The sequence below is a fragment of the Pipistrellus hanaki genome, assembly GCF_964339955.1.
Source record: "Pipistrellus hanaki genome assembly, chromosome: 9".
NCBI lineage: Eukaryota > Metazoa > Chordata > Mammalia > Chiroptera > Vespertilionidae > Pipistrellus > Pipistrellus hanaki.
This window is the reverse complement of record NC_140511.1, coordinates 54,569,865-54,590,135: the sequence shown is the minus strand read 5'-3', so window position 1 is coordinate 54,590,135 and position 20,271 is coordinate 54,569,865. Positions and strand designations below refer to the sequence as shown.

General features: G+C 43.5%; 1 protein-coding gene across 1 annotated transcript in view; it reads left to right on the top strand.

The window, feature by feature from the left end:
• Nucleotides 1–4,658: 4,658 nt before the first annotated feature.
• Nucleotides 4,659–20,271, top strand: part of SERGEF (secretion regulating guanine nucleotide exchange factor) — a 184,341-nt gene continuing 168,728 nt past the window's right edge. The window contains 5 exon segments of the mRNA XM_084895505.1: nt 4,659–4,763; nt 8,841–8,976; nt 10,325–10,480; nt 12,637–12,731; nt 18,020–18,080. Of these exon segments, the coding sequence (XP_084751631.1) occupies nt 4,704–4,763; nt 8,841–8,976; nt 10,325–10,480; nt 12,637–12,731; nt 18,020–18,080 (508 nt within the window). The 5' untranslated portion in view covers nt 4,659–4,703.

The following is a 20,271-nucleotide window of genomic DNA, read 5'->3' as shown; positions in this document are numbered from 1 at the left end:
TTCACACCCCTAAGTTTAATAGGAGACCAGCTGCTGGCATGAAAAACAGTTTAGAGGTATGCACATGAAGCATTCCGAATAAAGAGCAAGCTGTCTAGCTTCAAGTGTGCATTCTTGTAGGAATAGGAGTAGCTAAGTCTGGAAAGGTCAATAGGGATGTAATCTTAAGACCAGGCTAAGAATTTGGGACTTTTATTTGGTAGGCACTAGGGAGCCCCTTCCCAAATGACAATTCTCTTTGAAACTTCCTTTTCTGTGGCATTGCATGACACTGGTCTTGTTTTAGATGATCTGTCCTACTCATGGGGCCAAGGGAACTTGGTGTGGGTACTACTTGCAAGGCCCGTACTCAGACATGCAGCCCCAGGTTTTGTGACAGATTGTCCTTGGGTTAGCAGGAGGCAGTGTTGGGAAAGGTAATTCATATTTTTACATTGCTTTTAAATTATAACAGCTGATTAACTAACTGTTAAATATATTTTTTGATACTAAATAGATCTAGGCTAATCTAAAATCATTTAAAATATTCATTAGCTAGTTTATAGTTAGTGTGTTTGGTTGCAAGGACATCTATTGTAAGCAAACCATGATAGATGGCAAATAACAGCAAATTATGCATACTGCATCTATTTTTTAAAATGTTTTTATTGATTTAGGGCAAGAGGAAGGGAGAGAAAGAGAGAGAGAAACTTCAATCAGCTGCTTCCTGCACACTCCTAATTGGGATTCAAACCCACAACCTGGGCATGTGCCCAGACTGGAAATAGAACCAGCGACCTGTTGGTACATGGAACTATGCTCAATCGACCTGCCTGCCAAGGCTGTGTCTGGTTATTTTCATATCATTTTGATTATGGTGAAGAATCATAGTTATTGAATTGTAAAATGATAGTCTTTAAAATCACTCGATGACTGAAGCACACAAATAAATATTTAAAGGCACAACCATTATAATTCACAACTTCAGAATAATGGAAATATTTAAGGATATATTTCAATTCCTCTAACCTCTGGATTTGTGATATTTGGTAAATCAGGAATCCTGAGAGCCTTAGAGTTTTCATGCATTTAAATATATATCTTGAAACCATCTAGGAAGAGAATTGAACCAAAAGTTTGGTTCATAATTCTTTTGTTCCCTCTGTCCTGTCGCTCTTGCTTGAAAGGACTGCCCTTGGGGTACGGTTGGCCCCAGGTATGAGCAAGCATGTGCTCTGGCGTCGCAGCCTGAACCCTGGCGCTGTGCGCAGGTGCAGTGGTGGCTCACAATTCTTAACCAGTGGGTTGTTACTCAGACATTATGGTATTCATTTTCCTGACTTGTTGAAGAAAGCTCCAAAATCTGGTCCTTAGAGTGCCTACTAATCTGCCTACTTTGTCATTCGGAATTATGCAATAGTAATGCTCCACCAAAATATACAGAATTAGAGTTAATTTTTAATTTGGCTTCCAAACTGAAAAAAGAAAAAAATCCTGGAACTTTTTAAAGACATATAATAGAGTCCATATAGTTAGTTTCTAAGAAATATATAAAGAAACTGAGGTCTATTTCAGTGTAGTCTTTGTTTTACTCTGTAATATACATTTATGATTTGCAAGTTTGTTATTCAACTGGATAATAAATGGATACAAAATTCATGTTCTCAGCAAGCATTTATTTTTTTTGGTCAAACATGTTAACTCATTTAAATATATCAGCAATTGTATTAGTTTAAGAAATCTATCACATCCTTATATATTTTTTAAAAGCCCATGAATATCCTATACAGTGGTGCCTCGCATAACGAACGCCTCGCACAGCGAACTTTGGACAGGTTTTTCATGAAACCATCGGCCAAAAAGCAGAAAATGGATGAAGATGTGCAAGATTCGGTAGACTCTACTTAGTCTGTCTTAAAATTAAAAAAATGTGTGTTTTTTTTTTAAAAAAATTATGTTTTTAGATGTATCTAAATAAAAATATGTCATCTTAGCATATTTTTTTAATGTCATCTTAGCATATTTTATGCTACAGAACGAATTATTTTTTTTAACATGTATTGTTATGGGAAAACGCGTTTCACATAACGAACTTTTCACATAACAAGCTTGCTCCTGGAACGAATTAAGTTCGTTGTGTGAGGCACCACTGTATAATAAAAGCCCAGTGACCATATGGTAGAACGACCAGAATGACTGCTTGACCAATCACTATGAGGTGCACTGACCACCACCTCTTAGTTCCTTTCCCCGGCCGGCTGGCAGGCTCCCATTGCCTGATGGTGTACGGGGAGAGGGGGTGGATGGCGGGAGATGCGGGCAGTGCTAGGCCAAGTCACCCCACCAGAGGGTGACCCATGTTGGGGTTGGAGCCAGCAAGCAGGAGAGAACAGTCGACCTCCGGGTCCCTCCCCTGGCTGTCAGGCTCCCATCGCTCAATGGTGAATGGGGAACCGGGGTGGGTGGCGGTGGGGGGTGGGGCCAGCTGCCAGCACTGGGGAAGATGGCCCTGGTTGCAGGCTAGGCCCAGAGATCACCCAGCATGGTTTCGTGCACTGGGCCTCTAGTATGAGGTAAGGAAAGCCAAACATGCCTGGAAACCTGGAACCTAGTAATCATTTCTTGAAATCCTCGGTAAAGTCTCAGTCTCATGATTCTTATCTGTAAAATGAGCAAAATGTACTTTACTGGGTTATTAGAGGAATTATGTTATGAACTGTGTATTACCACATCCATATGTAAAGAATAATTAATACACTGAGTGGCCCAGATTATTATGATCTCTGAACACATAATCTGGCCACTCAGTGTATGTGGCTAAGGGGCCCGGTGCATGAATTCATGTATTGGTGGGGTCTGGTCAGCCTGGTCAGGGGGAGGAGACATGGGCAGTTGGCTGGCCTGCCTGCTAGTCTAACTCCTGGTCGAGGGGACAATTTGCATATTAGCCTTTTATTATATAGGAGCTCTTTCAGAGATCATAATAATCTGGCCACTCAATGTATAGTCACTCCCCTAATCAGACATCCTCCATAGCTTCAAAGAGCTGCTTTGCCTCTCTATAAATTATTTAAAAAAATATTTTAATGGTGAACACACAATAGAGTATACAGATGTTATATTATAAAGTTGTACACATAAAATTTATGTTATTATCCAAAGTTACCCTGATAAATTTAAGAAAAAAATATTTTAAACAGCAAGGATAACTATTAATATCAGTTGCCTCCTGTACACCCCCTACTGAGGGATCAAGCCCAAGCCCAGGCCTGTGCCCTTGACCAGAATGGAACCCAGGACCCTTCAGTCCACAGGCTGATGTTCTATCCACAGAGCCAAACTGGCTAGGGCAATGGTCAGCAAATTCATTAGTCAACAGAGCCAAATATCAACAGTATTACGATTGAAATTTCTTTTGAGAGGCAAATTTTTTAAACTTAAACTTCTTCTAATACCACTTCTTCAAAATAAACTAACCCAGACCGTGGTATTTTGTGGAAGAGCCACACTCAAGGGGCCAAAGGGCTGCATGTGGCTCTCGAGTCACAGTTTACTGATCACGGGGCTAGGGCATAACTTGCAGTTTAAGTCTTTGTGCACAGCTCTGATTATTTTCTTGTGATAAATTATCAGGTGTGGAATTACTGGGTAAAGGAAAGCCAAACATGCCTGGAAACCTGGAACCTAGTAATCATTTCTTGAAATCCTCGGTAAAGTCTCAGTCTCATGATTCTTATCTATCTTCATATTCCTAATATGCACCGCCAGATTTCCTTCAGGAAATTTGTGCTTATTTAGCTCCCACCAAAAGTGTATCAGGATGTCTGATAAAAGCCATTTTTATGAAAATCTTTACTGGGCGAAAGTTACCCAGTATTGATGATCAGAATCAGGGCAGGACCATGCTCAGAGCACTGAGAGTCAGAAGGCTGCCCCAGCAGGAGTCACCAAACCAGTCTCCTCATTGTAAGTTTCCGACCCCTACCAGGTGCTGACACCAACCATATAAGACACTACCTCATCTACCCTTCCTTAAATTTTGCAAATGCACCCCAAAGCAGGCCCAATGAGCTCAGCCTAAGACCCTGAGGCAGGACTCTTTCCAGCGCTTCCTGGGTTCACTTTCTTCCCCATCAGATGGTGACACCATGTCAGCCACTCTGGGCTGTCACGGGACTCCAAGGGGACAAAAATGTGAAGGACCATGGTGCAATCCTACAGAATTATTACTAAAAGTAGAAGCAAAGCCTTGGCTGGTTTGGCTCAGTGAGTAGACCGCCGGGGTCACCTGCAGACTGAAGGGTCCCAGGTTCCATTCCTGGTCAAGGGCACATGCCCAGGTTTGTAGGCTCCATCCCCAGTAGGGGACGTGCAGGAGGCAGCCGATCAATGATTATCTCTCACCATTGGTGTTTCTCTCCCCTTTCTCCCTTCCTTTCTGAAATCAATAAAATACATATATGTATGAATATAGGCAAAGAGAGACCCTGCAAAATGGGAGGCCGGGGGAGGAGACGCTCAGAGGGCGCTGCGGCCGGCCACTGGGAGGCAGCTTGGGAGGCTGTTGCTAGGCTCTCGCCTGCTCTTCATTTCCGGCGACACCGAGGTGCAGCCTGCAGGCCCCGCCCCGCCCCTCCCCTCCCCGCCCCGGCCCCGCCTACCCACCGCGATCGCCCCGCCCCTTGCCCCGGCCCCGCCCGGAAGCGTCGGTGGACTGTCCCCGCATGGAGCTCAAGCCCAGCTCCTCAGATGCCACCTCTGCTCCGGCCGCGCTCTTCGCCTGGGTGCGTGACTCCGCCCCCGCGCCGGGGCGGCTGGGACCGAGGGGCGCGCGGAGGCGGGGGGCTCCCGGCCTCGGCGTGGGCGATCCTGGGCTGGGCGGCGGAGATCCGAGCCCGGCGCTGGCTCGCTGGCTCGGTCGGAGGATCCTGGGCCGGGGGCGGAAGAGGAGAGGGCGGAGGGAAGGGGCTTCGCGGCGTGACAGGGGGCCTGCTGGCTGGTGGGGTCCGGGCCAGCGGGGCTGCGGCTCAGCGGGAAGAACCTGCCTCCAGGGCAGAGCGTCTGGTTCTGCCTGAGCTCCAGGAAGGACGGCGTGGATGGCTCCGAAGAGAGAGGATCGCCTGTCTCGGAACCCTGCGGGCCACCTGGGCTCCGCACCCTGACACTGCCCGGAGGATGGGACCTTGCCCCAGCCCCCGCCCCAGCCTGGCGGGAGCCTCCTCCGAAGTGAGGCCTGCGGTGCTGGGCGATGCACAAAGGCAAGAGACCCTGCACCATTGCTGCTGTTCTGCGGTGGCCGGCTCTTGCCTGTGTTGGGGGACTGGGAATCTGCGCCGGCATTGGTTTGACAGGGTCATCTTTTTATGTCCTGGCTGGGAGGGAGGCGAATGGGGCAGGTTCTCGACCAGATAGATGCACGGGAACAAGCAGACGTCGTGTCTTAGTTCTCCATAACATGTACCCCAATGTTAGTGAAATGTGTAATTTGTTCATGTCAGTTTCCTTGGCTAGAATGTAAGCATCATCACAGGTGGGTACTGTGCCTGTCTTGTCCACGGTGCCTGGCACATGGTAAGGTGCTCAGGAAATACTTGTTGATTAATACTTGTTGTATGTGACCCATGTGCTGCAGGTCTTTTGGGGGGAAACAAGAGTGAGAAAACTTACAGCTTGGGTTGGGGGAGAGTGGGGAGGTACCAATATTGCTGTGAAAACCAGTATATGTTCACTAATTTAAAAAACAGCAATTATCAGCAGAAGGAAGCACTTGTTGAATGTCAGCAGCAGACTCGCAGAAGGGCGAGTGTGGTGTGGCTTGAGGTAGTCTGGCTGTCTGAGTATCTTTGAGATGATCCTTGAACTGGTGGTTGGAGTTGGGGGTTGACTGTGTGCCTGGGGTGGGTGGTGTCTCTGGCTTTTCCCAGGCCGGAGACTGGGGTCCGTGAGGACAGAGGAACCATCTGACAGAGAAAGCCTTTCAGATGAGGCCTTGTCTGCACTGAAACAAGAAGACTGTTGCACCGAACCCCACCGCTGTGCTTGGAGACCTGATGGTGTGTTCTTCCAGCTGCGGTGTCTGTGTATTAGTTTGCTAAGGCTGCCATAACAAAATACCACCGACTGGCGGGGCTTGACCAATGGGCATTTATTTTCTCACAGTTCTGGAGGTCAGAAGTCTAAAATCAAGGCGTGAACAGGTTTATGTTCTTGTGAGGCCTGTCTCTTGCTTAAAGATGGCAGGCTTCTTGCTGTGTCCTCAGATGGAGTTTTCTCTGTGCAAGAGCATCCTTGTATTTCTTATAAGAACACCAGACATACTGGTGTAGGGCCACATCGTTATGACCTCATTTAACCTTAATTACCTTTGAAAAGCCCTGTCTCCAAGTATACAGTCCCATTCTGAGCTACTGGCCGTTAGGGTTTCAACAAATGAATTTTAGGGGAAGACATGCCAGTCTCTTATTATTTCTTTTTAAAAAAATAGATTTTATTGAATTTTTACAGAGAGGAAGAGAGAGGGACAAAGAGTTAGAAACATCGATGAGAGAGAGAGTCATCGATCAGCTGCCTTCTGCACACCCCCCACTAGGGTTGTGCCTGCAACCAAGGTATATGCCCTTGACTGGAATCGAACCTGGGACCCCTCGGTCCACAGACCGACGCTCTATCCACTGAGCCAATCCGTTTTCGGCTCTTATTATTTCTTTTCTTAGCAATCCCAGGGACTATTTACCTCCTTGGAGGTGTGTGTGTGTGTGTGTGTGTGTGTGTCTGTGTGGTGTGGTGCCTGGAGGCAAATAGAGCTGTCATAGGTTGTATTAAAATTTCCTTTTGTTTTGCTTTATCATGGATTCAGGGTCTCCTGTTGCATTATAAAAATTGGGTATCATAATTTGAATTCCATAATACCAGTATCTGACTTACTGTTCAGCAGCCTGTAACCTGGGTAAGGGGACAGCCACGAGATCTCAGGGCTAATGGAGAAATCCTGTGTATATGCTCTCCATGTCACCCTGGGCAAGCATTTGATCTTTTCTAGGTAGGAGCTCAGAGGGTCTTATATTTACTCACTATAAAATATGTGCACACCCTTTCTGGGCCAGCATAGATTCTGATGCGGGGGGATAGCAGTGAGCAAAATAAAGTTCCTACCTTCACGGAGTTTACTTTTTAGGTGGTAGAAAAATAAACACATATAATGTTTTGCCAGGCAGTGCTGTGAAGAAAAAGAAAGCACGTAAAAGTGATGGGGATACTATGTTAGATAGGGTCATACAGCCAGTCTCTTGCCAGGTAAGCTCTGAGCGGGTTCATCATATATGCGTGGTGTATTTTTTTTCTTTATTCTTAGAGACAAAGTTGCCTACCCAGCTAAGTGACTATGTAACATTTCTTAACCTCTCTGAGCTGTGGTTTCTTCATCTATACAATGAGAACAATGCCCATCTCCTCTGCTATGAGAGTTAAAGGTGATTGCCCAGCACAGAGAGAAGCACCCTGCCATAGCTTGCTTTTCCAGCATGGAGTCCTTGCACCCCAGGATGACTGGGGGAGAGATCACATGGGGCAGGAGTTTGTTTTTATGTATGTTTGTATTTTTTTGTAATTTTATTTTTTTAAAATAGATTTTTATTGATTTCAGAGAGGAAGGGAGAGGGAGAGAGAGAGAGAAACATCAATGATGAGAGAGAACCATCAATGGGCTGCCTCCTGCAAACCCCCTACTGGGGATCTTGTCTGAAACCCCAGCATGTTTCCTTGACCAGAATCGAATCCGGACTCTCCACTCTGCAGGCTGACATTCTATCCACTGAGCCAAACGAGCCAGGGCTTTTGTAATTGTTTGAAGTCACTTTTGTTCATTCAGGCATTTTAAAAACAAACACATTTTAAAGATTTTATTCCTCATCTCCAGGAAGAACCAGCCAGAAACAGATACCTGGAGAAATTATAAGGATTTCTGAAATCTTAATTAGATTCTCTCAGCAGTTCCACACTCCCTTCTCTTCATTTTTGAAAACAAAAAGCTCTGAGCACCCCAAACTGACCTCACATAGGCGGTTTATAGTCTCTGTCTACTTACTCTGAGTATGTGTAACATTTACTGTAGGAATAATACTGTTGTTTATGGGGTGCTGCTCCTGTACCTTGCAGAAGTGTATATGATTTATGCAGTCTATTACTTTTCTACTTTTCATTACTTTTAATTCTGATCTGAAACATATCTGGCTGCAAGGGTTTCAGATTAAGGATTGTGGACCTTTACTGTATAATAATGAGAGACCTATTGTCCCCTTACAGGGATCTCACCCTGTGAATCTTAGAGTCACAAAGCATAGTACTTGGAAAGGCCCTTTTGAGATCTTTGCCACCTTCTTTCACCTACAGATGAAATAACAATGATGTGCCCTGCTTGAGGGCACAGCATTCTTAGCTAACTTTAATTATAGAAAGTCATTACTGGTTTTCCTAGTGGGACCTGGGGAGAAGGGACAAGAGCTTGTCCTAGCACTTTGTTTCTATTTTCTTTCATTATGTCTTTTCTTAGCCATCCCAGGTAATTTGATTTTATCAGAAGGAACTCCCATGCTGTCCTGAAAAGGGGAGCTGGGGCCTTGGAAGCGGAAGGTGAGGAGTATCACTGGATAAGCTGGGGATGCTAAGGGCTCCTCTCAAGCGGGGTGTTCTGGGGATGGAGCTACCTTCTAAGTGTGGGTTGCATATAACAGCCTCTTAAGAATGAGCTTATGAAATCTCATTTGTATATGGACTTTGAGATATTGTCAGGGTGAGAAAGGTAGAGCCAGGTAAATAAAGGGGTTCCCATACTTTTTTTCATCCTTCGTTTATTTTATTTCTAGGGTGCAAATAGTTATGGGCAACTTGGCCTTGGCCATAAGGAAGATGCATTTTTGCCCCAACAACTGAATGACTTCTGTAAACCTGGGTGTGTCAGGAGGATCACGGGAGGAGGGGGCCACTCTGCTGTTGTCACAGGTAACTTGCTTTCAAGAGTACATAGCCCCTTGTTTTCTTATTTAGTCATTTCCCCTTAGGATGTTCTGTTACCATCTTTCAGCCTTTGGTATTTTGCAGAGGAAACATTTTTGTAAAAGAGTCAAGTTGTTAGCGGAGAATCCTAGATTGTCAGAGCTGAAAGGACTTGAGAGATCTTCTGGGCTCTCCGGAAACTCCCACCTCCCTCCCCCTCTTCCCATCTCATTATACAAATGAGGCTCAAAGAAGAAAACTGATTGCTTAAGATTATAAGACATATCAGTGGCAGAGTTGCAAAGTATATCACATTTTATACCATATATTGCTATTTAACTTTCACATATGAGTTAGAAGTCTGCAATTAGCTTGAATATTCCTTGAGAGCAAGAACTTTATATTTTCCTTACTTTCCCTCCCAATACCTAGGATAGAACTTAACAAGTGCTGCAATATTGTGAAGGAGAGCATAGTGCATCCTGGTAAAGAACACAAACTCTGGATTCAAGTTCAGGTTCTGTTATTTACTATCTGCATGGACTTAGACAAATTACTTAATTCCTCTGTGTTAGTTTCTTCTCTATTACATGAGGATGGTAATGGTGGATAAAAAGAATCAATGAATTAACAGCTATATTTTATGGGTCCTTAGCACGTGTGAACCCATAAAGAAACATTAACAATTATATTTTATAACTGTATTGATGTAAAGATGAATATAATACAGGCTAGATTTAGTACTATATATTCATTATTATTACATTTATTTTTCTGATTTTATTTTTTAAAATATATTTTTAATGATTTCAGAGAGGAAGGGAGAGGGAGAGAGAGATAGAAACACCAAAGATGAGAGGGAATCATTGATTAGCTGCCTCTTGCATGGCCCCCACTGGGGATCAAGCCTGCAACCCAGGTATGTGCCCTGACTGGTAATGAAATTCTGATCTCCTGGTTCATAGGCCATTGCCCAACCATTGAGCCATACCACCTGCGGCTTTTCAGATTTTAAAAGAATTTAAAACTAACACATTTTTGGGGCCTCTCAAAGTATTGTGGGCCCTAGGCACTGTGCTTAAAGGATAAGTTGGCCTCACACAGAAACCTCTTAGAACAGTACTTGGCACTTTCCAAGTGCAGAATAGATTTGGCTTTATTGTTACAGGTGCTCAATTTGGCGATTAGTTGGCCACTACTGTAGCACTTGGAGTTTCCATTTAGATATTAAAATTTAGTGCCTTGGTTTAGTGCACATTAATGTACATGGCTTATCAACGTGGGAGGGAAAAAGATTTTTGGCAGTTGTAATTTCCCCTGTGCGCACTATCACCAAAGCCTTTGTATTTTACAGATGGAGGAAGCCTTTTTGTTTGTGGCCTGAACAAAGATGGGCAGTTGGGGCTTGGTCACACGGAGGATGCTCTCTGTTTTACACCCTGCAAATCCCTCACTGGCTGTCCCGTCCAACAGGTGGCCTGTGGCTGGGACTTTACCATTATTCTCACAGGTGAGTTCACTCCTAGGGGAATCTTTGTCACCACAAAGGCTTTGCGTGAGAAGAGCACGATGGTCTTGATGCTGATGAAATGAAAGCCTCTTTGGATTTAAAACACACACACAAATGTTCCTTACTGTTGTCAAAGAAAGTTATGAGGAGTCTTTTGCAAGGAGAGTTTAAACAGTAAAACTTTGGGCAGGAAAACTTTTTTTAAGAAAAAATATTTTCATTGATTTCAGAGAGGAAGGGAGAGGGGAACAGAGCTAGAAACATCAATGATAAGAGAGAATCATTGATTGGCTGCCTCCTGCACCCCCCTACTGGGGATCGAGCCCACAGCCCAGGCATGTGCTCTTGGTCAGAATTGAACCCAGGACCCTTTAGTCCGTGTGCTGATGCTCTATCCACTGAGCCAAACTGGCTAGGGCTGGGCTGGTAAACTTGCCGGAGACTGGGGAATGAACCAGATCACCTTTGATGACCACTTCCTGTCTCAGAAGTTCATGATAGCTGCACTGCTGGGCTAGACGGACAGTAGTGCCAGCTATGGTTACTCACAGGGGAGCGTTGTAGGTGTGTGAGGAAATCAGTGATGGTAGCTTTCCTCTTCCAAAATATGAATGTGACTGGACAGAACTGTTTCTGTGAAGCCAGATAGCAGAATAGGATGTAGAGGGAGATGGGCAAAGAGTTAATAGAATACAGTTGCTCCTCTGTATCCGCAGGTTTCACATCTGTGGATTCAACCAACTGCTGGTCAAAAACAGTAGTCAGTGTTTTCAATCAGTGGTTGGAAATTCAAGAATGCAGAGGGCCAACTGTATGCATTGTCCTATGCTATTTTATATAAGGGACTTGAGTATCCTTGGATTTTGGTATCTGAGTGGGTCCTGGAACCGATCCCCTGCAAATATTGAGGGACCACGGTTATGCTCTTGGGAATCAGTTGACAATACTTTGTCAGCTGACTTCTCCCTGGAAGTATTTTTGCCCCATCTAGCTGGCCATTCTGGATTCAAAGGACCATCTATAATTTCTGACTAAAGTCCCTCATTGTCACAGTCCTCTGGTAAGAGCATCTTTTGGCCATACAACCCCACCAACCCCAGCCCTGCCTCAAACCCCTATGGATTCTCACATGCATAGTTCACACCCCAAGTGTTGTAGCACATGGCCTTCGATTACTGTTCCCCACCTACTCCTGTTGTTGCCTTGGCTCTTACTCTCCTCACTCCCTATACTTTTCTTTCTGATAATACCGAATAGCTCATGTTCTTTGCCTGGAACAGCCCCTCTCTTTTTTCTCTGGTGAACTGTCCCGTCATTAGAGCCCTGCTAGGGTGTTGAATATGGTAGTTATTATTAGAATCTAAATAATAGCTATCATTTATGAAGTGCTCATTGTGGGCCTGTGTTGGGGTTTTAGGGAGTCATAGGTAACACTCTGTTTCCTGTTCATATTTGGAACCAATTCTGAGAAAGGTATAGACACAGGTGGAGATCAAACTATTGGCTTTTTTACTGATAAAGGCTAATTTGGAGGACAGGGTTCATTGTCTGGCCAAGTGGTTCTTTGGTCCAAACTTATCCCCAAAACTCTAGGCCTTCCCCACAGTGGAAACCCGTGCCACGTGTCAGCCCAGAGTGCCTCAGTGGAAGGTGCCAAGCCACACGTGTTCTGTTCTTCCTTCTCCCAAACTCACCCACTGGTTAGGTTACCCCTCCTCTGCTAGAAAGCGGTGAGAATGGGATAGGCACAGAGAAAGGTCTGAAGTGTTAAAATAATGGAAGTTGTGTTCCATGGAAACATGAAAAGTGGGAATAAGTATCCTTCTATCCCAGCAGTGGGCCCTGGGCTGTGTTCCGCATGGCTAATCTGTCACCGTCGGCAGTGTAAGGGATAGTCTGTGTAAGACAGCCATGCCCATTTAGATATTAGAATTTAGTCCCTTGGTTCAGTGCACATTAATATACATGGCTTATCAACGTGGGAGAGAAAAAGATTTTTGGCAGTTGTAACAATGAAAGCAGGGACCGTGGTTTGAATGTGCCGAAGCACAGGGCCCTCACTCCTTCCTCTCATTCCCTTTGCTCCTTCAGTGTTTACCCATTGGTCACAGATCTCTAACTACTTAGATTGTGACTTAAGGATTTGTATCTTCCAGAAAATGGTCAAGTTCTATCTTGTGGCTCCAACTCCTTTGGCCAATTAGGAGTTCCTCATGGGCCTCGAAGATGTGTGGTTCCCCAGGCCATTGAGGTAAGGACATCACCTAATATGTACCTTGACCGCATCCTGTTAAAGAATTTCCAGGGTATTACAGTTATTCCTCCGCAGACTGGCTGGGTCCCTGAAAGCTGAAAAATAGTTTTTTTCTGATAAAAATTATCTTGGGGGCGTGAAGGTTGTGAGTGGAAAAAACCCCAAAAACCCTCTGTTAGTCCTCACAGACTTTGTAAATTTTTGTGAAATAAAACAATAAAGGTTATATGTCTTATAAAGCCATTAATGGCTTTTTATAATTCTAAAATTAATAATAATGGGAACTATGTTAGAAATTGGTCCAGATAGAAGTGACTTACCTATTTATAGACACTAAACTAGGCAAATGATATAAGCTAGTGTTGTCTAATCCTATATAATAAAAGCCTAATATGCAAATAGACTGAACAGCTGAACAACCAGTGGAATGACCAGTGGAATGACCTGTCATTATGATGCACGCTGACTACTTGGGGGCAGATGCTCAATGCAGAAGCTGCCACCAGCTCAAAGGCCCCAGGCCAGCCAAGGTGGGTTCCAATGGGGGGGCCTCTAGTCCCCCTGTGGTTGCCCCACAGAGGGAGGCGACCCTTAGCAGTGGTGGGGGTCAGGGCCGACTGGCGAGTGGGCCATAGATGGTGGTGACTGACAGTGGTGGCGGGGGGCGGGGCCGGTGAGTGGATAGTGCCAGGCTGGCCATGGCAGGTGCCCCCCCATCACCCCACTGGTCACCCCACAGTGCTGGCAAGGCCAAGGGACCCTACCCATGCACGAATTTTGTGCATTGGGCCTCTAGTAAAAATATAATGTGCATCACTTCTCTGCCTTTTGGCTAAGATCAAGTGTAGAAATATAATGTATGCCATATCCTAGATGCACCCGTTAGTACAGATTTTTTTCAATGGATGGAGTTTGATATGTATACTATTTTGTTATATTGCTCCTTCAGATTATCACTTGTTCCGATCGATGGCACATGTACTTTCTGAGCAGCACTTCAAAACGTCTGAAGAAATGGAAAATTGGGTCTCTGAATGATCTGCCTCAAAACAAGAAAAGTTCTATTGGGACAATATCCACAAATTACCTGAAAGATGGGAGAAATGTGTAGCTAGCGATGGACATTACTTTCAATATAGCACTTTTGATGTTTCTCTTGAAGTTATTGTGTTTTCTTTGATTACAAAATCCGCATTATTATGGTTAATAATGCAGATTAACTATAACCTATTAATAGTGTGGATTAACTATTAACTGGTTAATAATGCAGATTAACTACTAAATGATCAATAATGTGGATTTTGTAACCCAAATAAAACATGGTAACTTCAAGAGAAACATCAAAAGTGCTTTATTCAAAGTAATATCCATCGCTAGCTACACATTTCCCCCAATTTACAGGTAATTTGTAGATACCATTCCAACAGAACTTTTCTTGTTTTGAGACAAACCATTCAGAGACCCAATTTTCCACTTCTTCATACATTTTGAAGTGCTGCTCAGAAAATGTGTGTGCCGTCGATTGGAACAAGATGTAATCTGAAGGAGCAAGGTCTGGTGAATACGACGGGGTGGGTGGGTTAATACTTGCCAGGCAAGATCTTTTAACGTGTCTTTAATGGTTTTTAAGTGTGTGATGGTGTGTCATCATGAAGCAAAATTACTTTGCCGTGTCTTCTGGCACATTCTGGTGGTTTTATGATCAAAGTGTGGTTCAAATTGATTATTTGTTGTCAGTATTAACGGTTTCCACCTGGTTTTAGAAGCTCATAATACACCACACCTTCCTGATCCCACCAAAGCAGAGCATTGTCTTCTTTCCGAAGTGATTTGGCCTTGCAGTTGAAGTTAATGGTTGGCCTGGATCAACTTTTGATTTTGTGCATTTGAGATTCTCAAAATAAGTCCACTTTTCATTGCCAGTCACAATTTGATGCAAAGAGACTTTCTTTTGTGCTGTTGAAGCAACATTTTACTGATGACTTTTCAGTTTTCCATTTGTCTTTCGTTCAGTTGATGTGGCACCCATTTTCCTGCCTTTAAAATCTTTCCCATTGCTTGTAAATGATTGGAAATTGTTTGCTGAACAATGTTTAATCTTTCTGCAAGTTGTTTTTGAGTTTGACACACATTTTCATCCAATAATGCTTGTAATTGTTGGTCTTCAAACTTTTTCGGTTGACCTGGACATTTTTTGTCTTTCACATAGATATCATCACTTTTAAAGCATTTAAATCAGCGTTCACAAGTATCTTGAGATGGAGCATGTTCACCATAAGCTTCCCGAAGTATACGATAACTTTCAGCAGCACTTTTCTTCAAAGCAAAGCAATGAATTAAAACTTCCCGCAAATGCTCTTTTTTTTGGCACGAAATTCAACATTTTTAAGCATAAAAATATCTATGATGTTAACACTTTCAGAAAATTTGACATAGGAAGTTTGCTGTCATTACAACAAAATAGCATTCATATAAAATCACATATATATCAACATATATGTAACGCAATCTATTGAGCCTGTTTTGAGTTCTAGCAGGAGAGCGCAGCTACTCGTATACCCTTGACTGAAGACCGGTCCTCTCCTCTTGGGAAAGTCGTCCTCTTTGACCGAGCGCGCAGCTTCGGGAGGGACGCACATGGATCGGTGAGGGAGGAGGGGGACACCCGCCTAGCCAGCCAGATCAGCCGAATCAACCCTGGCGATCAATGGGGTGACAGATGTTGCAGCCATATCGCCCTCACATCCTAACTCAATCTATTGAAAAAAAATCCCCATTATTAAACGGTGCACCTAGTATGTAATTTAAAAATTTCTAATAGCGCCATTTATAAAAATAAATAGAAATGGGTAGATTAATTTTTAAAATAACAACTTTATTGAGATGTAATTTACATACCATAACATTTACCCTTAAAAAATGTATGATTTAGTGATTTTTAGTATTTTCACATGGATGTGCAGCCTTCACCATGATCTGTTTTTAGAACATATTCATTACCAGGAAAGAAACTGTACCCAATAGCAGTCACTTCTTATTCTCCCTTCCCTTCAGCTCTTGACAACTACTAATCTATTTCTATGGATTTGCCTATGCTGGGCGTTTCATACAAATGAAATTATACAATATGCGTCCTTTCTTTTTTTTAATATGTGGCTTTTTATATCTGACTTCTTTCACTTCATGTGATGTTTTCAAGTTTTATTCAGGTTGTGGTATGTAGACAAAATTAATTTGAAAAACTTTTAAATTAATCTAGTGTATCCAAACTATTATCATTTCATTTTATATATCATTAATATATGCATTTATTCATGAGGTATTTTGTATTCTTTATTTTATACTAAGTTGAACTCTGGTGTACATTTTTTACTTACCATCTGTCTGTATTCAATCTGGTCACATTTCAGTTGTTCAGTAGTCACACGTAGCTAGAGTATATCGAACAGCTTGAATATAGAACAGGACTCCTGGCCCTAGTTCAGAACTCTTCACTGCATCGTATTTAAGATAAGATGTACAAATTTTGGTGACGTTTATAGTGTAAGTGATCATAATAGGACTGTGGAATATTTTTAAAGAAATTTGCTGGGATCCAAGATGAGTTTTGCCACCTAAGCTGCTCCACTATTATCTAATTTCCTAAAACTCTGACTTAGAGTGGGATATCTATTTTCAAGGGAGAGAGCTTTGTCTGCTTCTGTAATCTTGCTGAATTATAATTGCTGATCTGCGGGGCATTACTTGGGTCATGGTTTCCATGGTGCGTTAGTCTGTTTGGGCTGCTATAACAACATACCATAGACTGGGTGGCTTACACAGCAAGCATTTATTTCTCATGGTTCTGAAGGCTGGGAAGATCAAGACACCTGAAGATTGGGTATCTGGTGAGGGCCCACCTCCTGGTTCGCAACCGTTTTCCTGCTGCATCCTTTCATGGCAGGAAAGGCAAAGGAGCTCTCTTGGGTCTTTTGTGTTTTTTTTTAAAATCCTCATCCGAGGATATTTTCCCATTGGTTTTCAGAGAGAGTGGAAGGGAGAGGGAGAGACAGAGAGAAACATTGATGTGAGAGAGACACACTGATTGGTTGCCTGCCACATGTACTCCAACTGGGGCTGGGAATTGAGCCTGCAACCAAGGTACGTGTGCCCTAGGCCAGAATTAAACTTGGGACCTTCAGTCTGAGGGCCAGTGCTCCCACCCCTGAGCCAAACCAGCTAGGGATGAGAACCTATTTTTAAAATTATCACAAGACATCTTGGAGAGGACATCCTACACATATTGGAAAGCATCGTCAGAAGCTATAGCAGATAGGTTTGGCTTCACCTAAGGAGATAAATGGAACAGTGCAAAGATGGAACAGGTGCCTGGAAAGGTGGTGAGCCCATGGGTTTAGAAGTAGGTGTTTGGCCGGGGTTGGATGGCCACTTGGTGGGGTGTTGTTCATTGGCTCCTAGTGTTGAATGGGGATTGGATTAGATCCAAGGTCTGCAAACTAGACCCTTGGTAAATAAAGTTTTATTGGAACACAGCCATGCCCGTTTATTTATGGCTTTTATGGCAGAGGAGAGTAGTGTGACAGAAACCATATGGCCTACAAAGATTAAAATATTTACACCCTAGCTGGTTTGGCTCAGGGTGGGAGCACCGGCCTTTGGACTAAAGGTCCCAGGTTTGATTCTGGTCAAGGGCACACGTACATTGGTTGCAGGCACATTCCCGGCCCCAGTTGTGGCACGTGCGGCAGGCAACCAATCAATGTGTGTTTGTCATATCGATGTTTCTCTCTCTCTGTCTTTCCCTCTCCCTTCCATGCTCTGGAAATCAATGGAAAAGTATCCTATCATGAGGATTAAAAAAAAAAAGATCCTAGAGAGTTCCTCTGAGTTGCGGGCTCAATCCCCAGTAGGGGGCGTGCAGGAGGCAGCTGATCAATGATTCTGTCTCATCATTGATATTTCTCTCTCTCTCTCTCCCTCTCCCTTCTTCTCTGAAATCAATAAAAACATATTTAAAAAATATCTATTTATAAAAAAACCCAAAATATTTACTATCTGGCCCTTTATAGAAAATGTTTGCCACCCACTATACTGGATGAACTTGAAGGTCCCTCCCACCTGTGAAAGGCTTTGTGACATGGTATTTTAAAAATATTTTTGTCTTTTAAGGATGCACGTGAAGGTGTTTATAAATGGGGGCTCTCAGTCAATCAGACACAGAACACGGGCCATGCAGTTTGGAGATGGATGATTCTGAGGTCTCAACCCTTTCTCTGTTTTGACAGCTCCTGAGAGAGGAGGTTGTTAGTATTGCTGCTGGACTGAGGCATGCGTTAGCTGCTACAGGTGATCATTTTGCTTTTATTTTCTAAATAGATGTGTAATAAGGAGAAACAGAATTTTAGAAGTCAGCTATAAGGAGTAACTCAGTGTCTTCCTCCGCTGCCCTTGTGATTAAAGGAGGGGTGTTAAGGCCCAAGTCATGTGGGAAAGCCGTTAGCAGGTAGGGAGGAAGGAAATAAAGTTTTCTAGCTCTTTATTATGTTCTAGGCATGCGGCTAGGCTCTCTTGATTTAATCAATACCTCATTTAATCCTCACAACCATGCGGTGATGTGAGTTAAATTTTTATACAGGAAGAAACTGAGGTTCAAAGAGCTAAAGTGCTTGCCTAAGGTTCCACAGGGAGTAAGGTATTGTAGTAAAAGGTAGAACTGGAGTCAGAGGCTAGGATTCCAAGGCCCACTTTCTTGGCTGTGACAGCACTAGTAGGATTTTAATGTTTATTGATTTCAAAGCTTCAAATGAGCTTGTCTCCTGAACCGTGAGAGGGCGATGGATGCCAGGCTGGCTGTGTGTGAGGTTGAGGGTGATGAGTTGAGAGGGGCTGTGGCAGGTGGAAGAGCGGTAACTCTTTTCTCTCTCCCTTGCTCATTTTTCTGCTCCCACTCCTGGGCTGAAGGGCAGCCCTAACCAGCTGTGGCAGCTGAGGCTCAAGCGTTTGGTGAGTCCAGTTGTAGAGTGGGGAGAGGAGAGGAAGAGGCTGGTGTTGCCCTGTGCTGGTGGTGGTCTGGGGCTTGGTGTTGATTGTACATAAAAATAATTTAAGTTTTTCTTTTGAGATAATTGTAGATTCACACACAGTGGTAAGAAATAAGATAGGTCTCATGCATTCTTTCCCTGGCTTCTCTCAATAGTAACATCTTTTGTAACTGGATGTTTGGGGACAGTCAGGATGCAGGACAGGTGCATCACCACAAGGACCGCTTGTCACTCTTTCTGGCGATACTTCCTACTTGCCCCTCTCCCATCTTAGCTCTTGACAACCACTCTTCTGTTTTCCATGTCTATAATATTGTCACTTCAAGAATATTATATAAATGGTATCATAGAGTATACAGCTTTCTCGGATTGGATTTCTTTTGCTCAAAAAAATCCCCTGGAGATTTAGCCAAATTTTGAGCATCGAATACTACTGCTGAGTAATATTCCATGGTATAGAGGTACCACCGTATTAGCTCAGGCTGCCACAACAAAATCCCACAGCCTGGGTGGCTCACACAGCAGGAATGTATTTTCTTACAGCTGTGGAGGCGAGAAGTCCAAGATCAAGGTGCTGTGAGAATTGTTTTCTGGTGAGGCCTCTGTTCCTGACTTGTAGAGTCTGCCTTCTCTCTGTGTCCTCACATGGCCTTTCCTTTATACACACGTGGACAGAGAGTCACCACTGGTATCTCTCCTCTGCTTACCAGGACACCAGCTCTATTAGATTAAGATCTCACTTTTATGACTCATTTAACCTTTATTGCCTCCTTATAGGCCCTATTTCCAAGTATGGTCACATTGCAGGCTAGGGCTTCCACATGAGTTTGCGGGGGACATAATTCAGTCCATAACAACCGCAGTTTGCTTAACCAGTCACCCATTGCAGAACATCTGGTTGCTTCCAGAGTTTGGCTATTAAGCATAAAGCTGTAAACATTTGTGGACAAGTTTTTATGTGACCATAAATTTTCATTTCTCTGGGATAAATGCCCAGGAGTGTGATTGCCGAGTTGTATGGTGGTAATTACACTTTTATAAGTAGTAGCTTCTCTTAGAAATTAGCAGGGTGGAGAATTGCCTATCATGGGTTTACTTCCCCCTTTCCTACCAACTTTCTGTAATTGCTAGCCTTATGTATACATTTCTATCCAGTTTCAAAGCAGCATAGCTTCTGTTAGGTGTTGATTAATTTAATTGTAAGTCCTCCCTTCCCCCACTCATTTTGTAAATATTTCTGCATGCATTTCTATAAGATAAGGACTCTTTCTGAAAACATTATTAAAATATTTTTATTGTTTTCCGGGAGGAACGGAGAGGGAAAGACAGAAACATCAAGGATGAGAGGGAATTATTGATCAGCTGCCTCCTGCACACCCCTTACTGGGGATCGAACCTTCACCAGAATTGAACCCGGGACCTTTCAGTCCCAAGACCGATGCTCTAGCCACTGAGTCAGAAAGGCTAGGTGGTAATCAAATTTTGAAATCAAATTT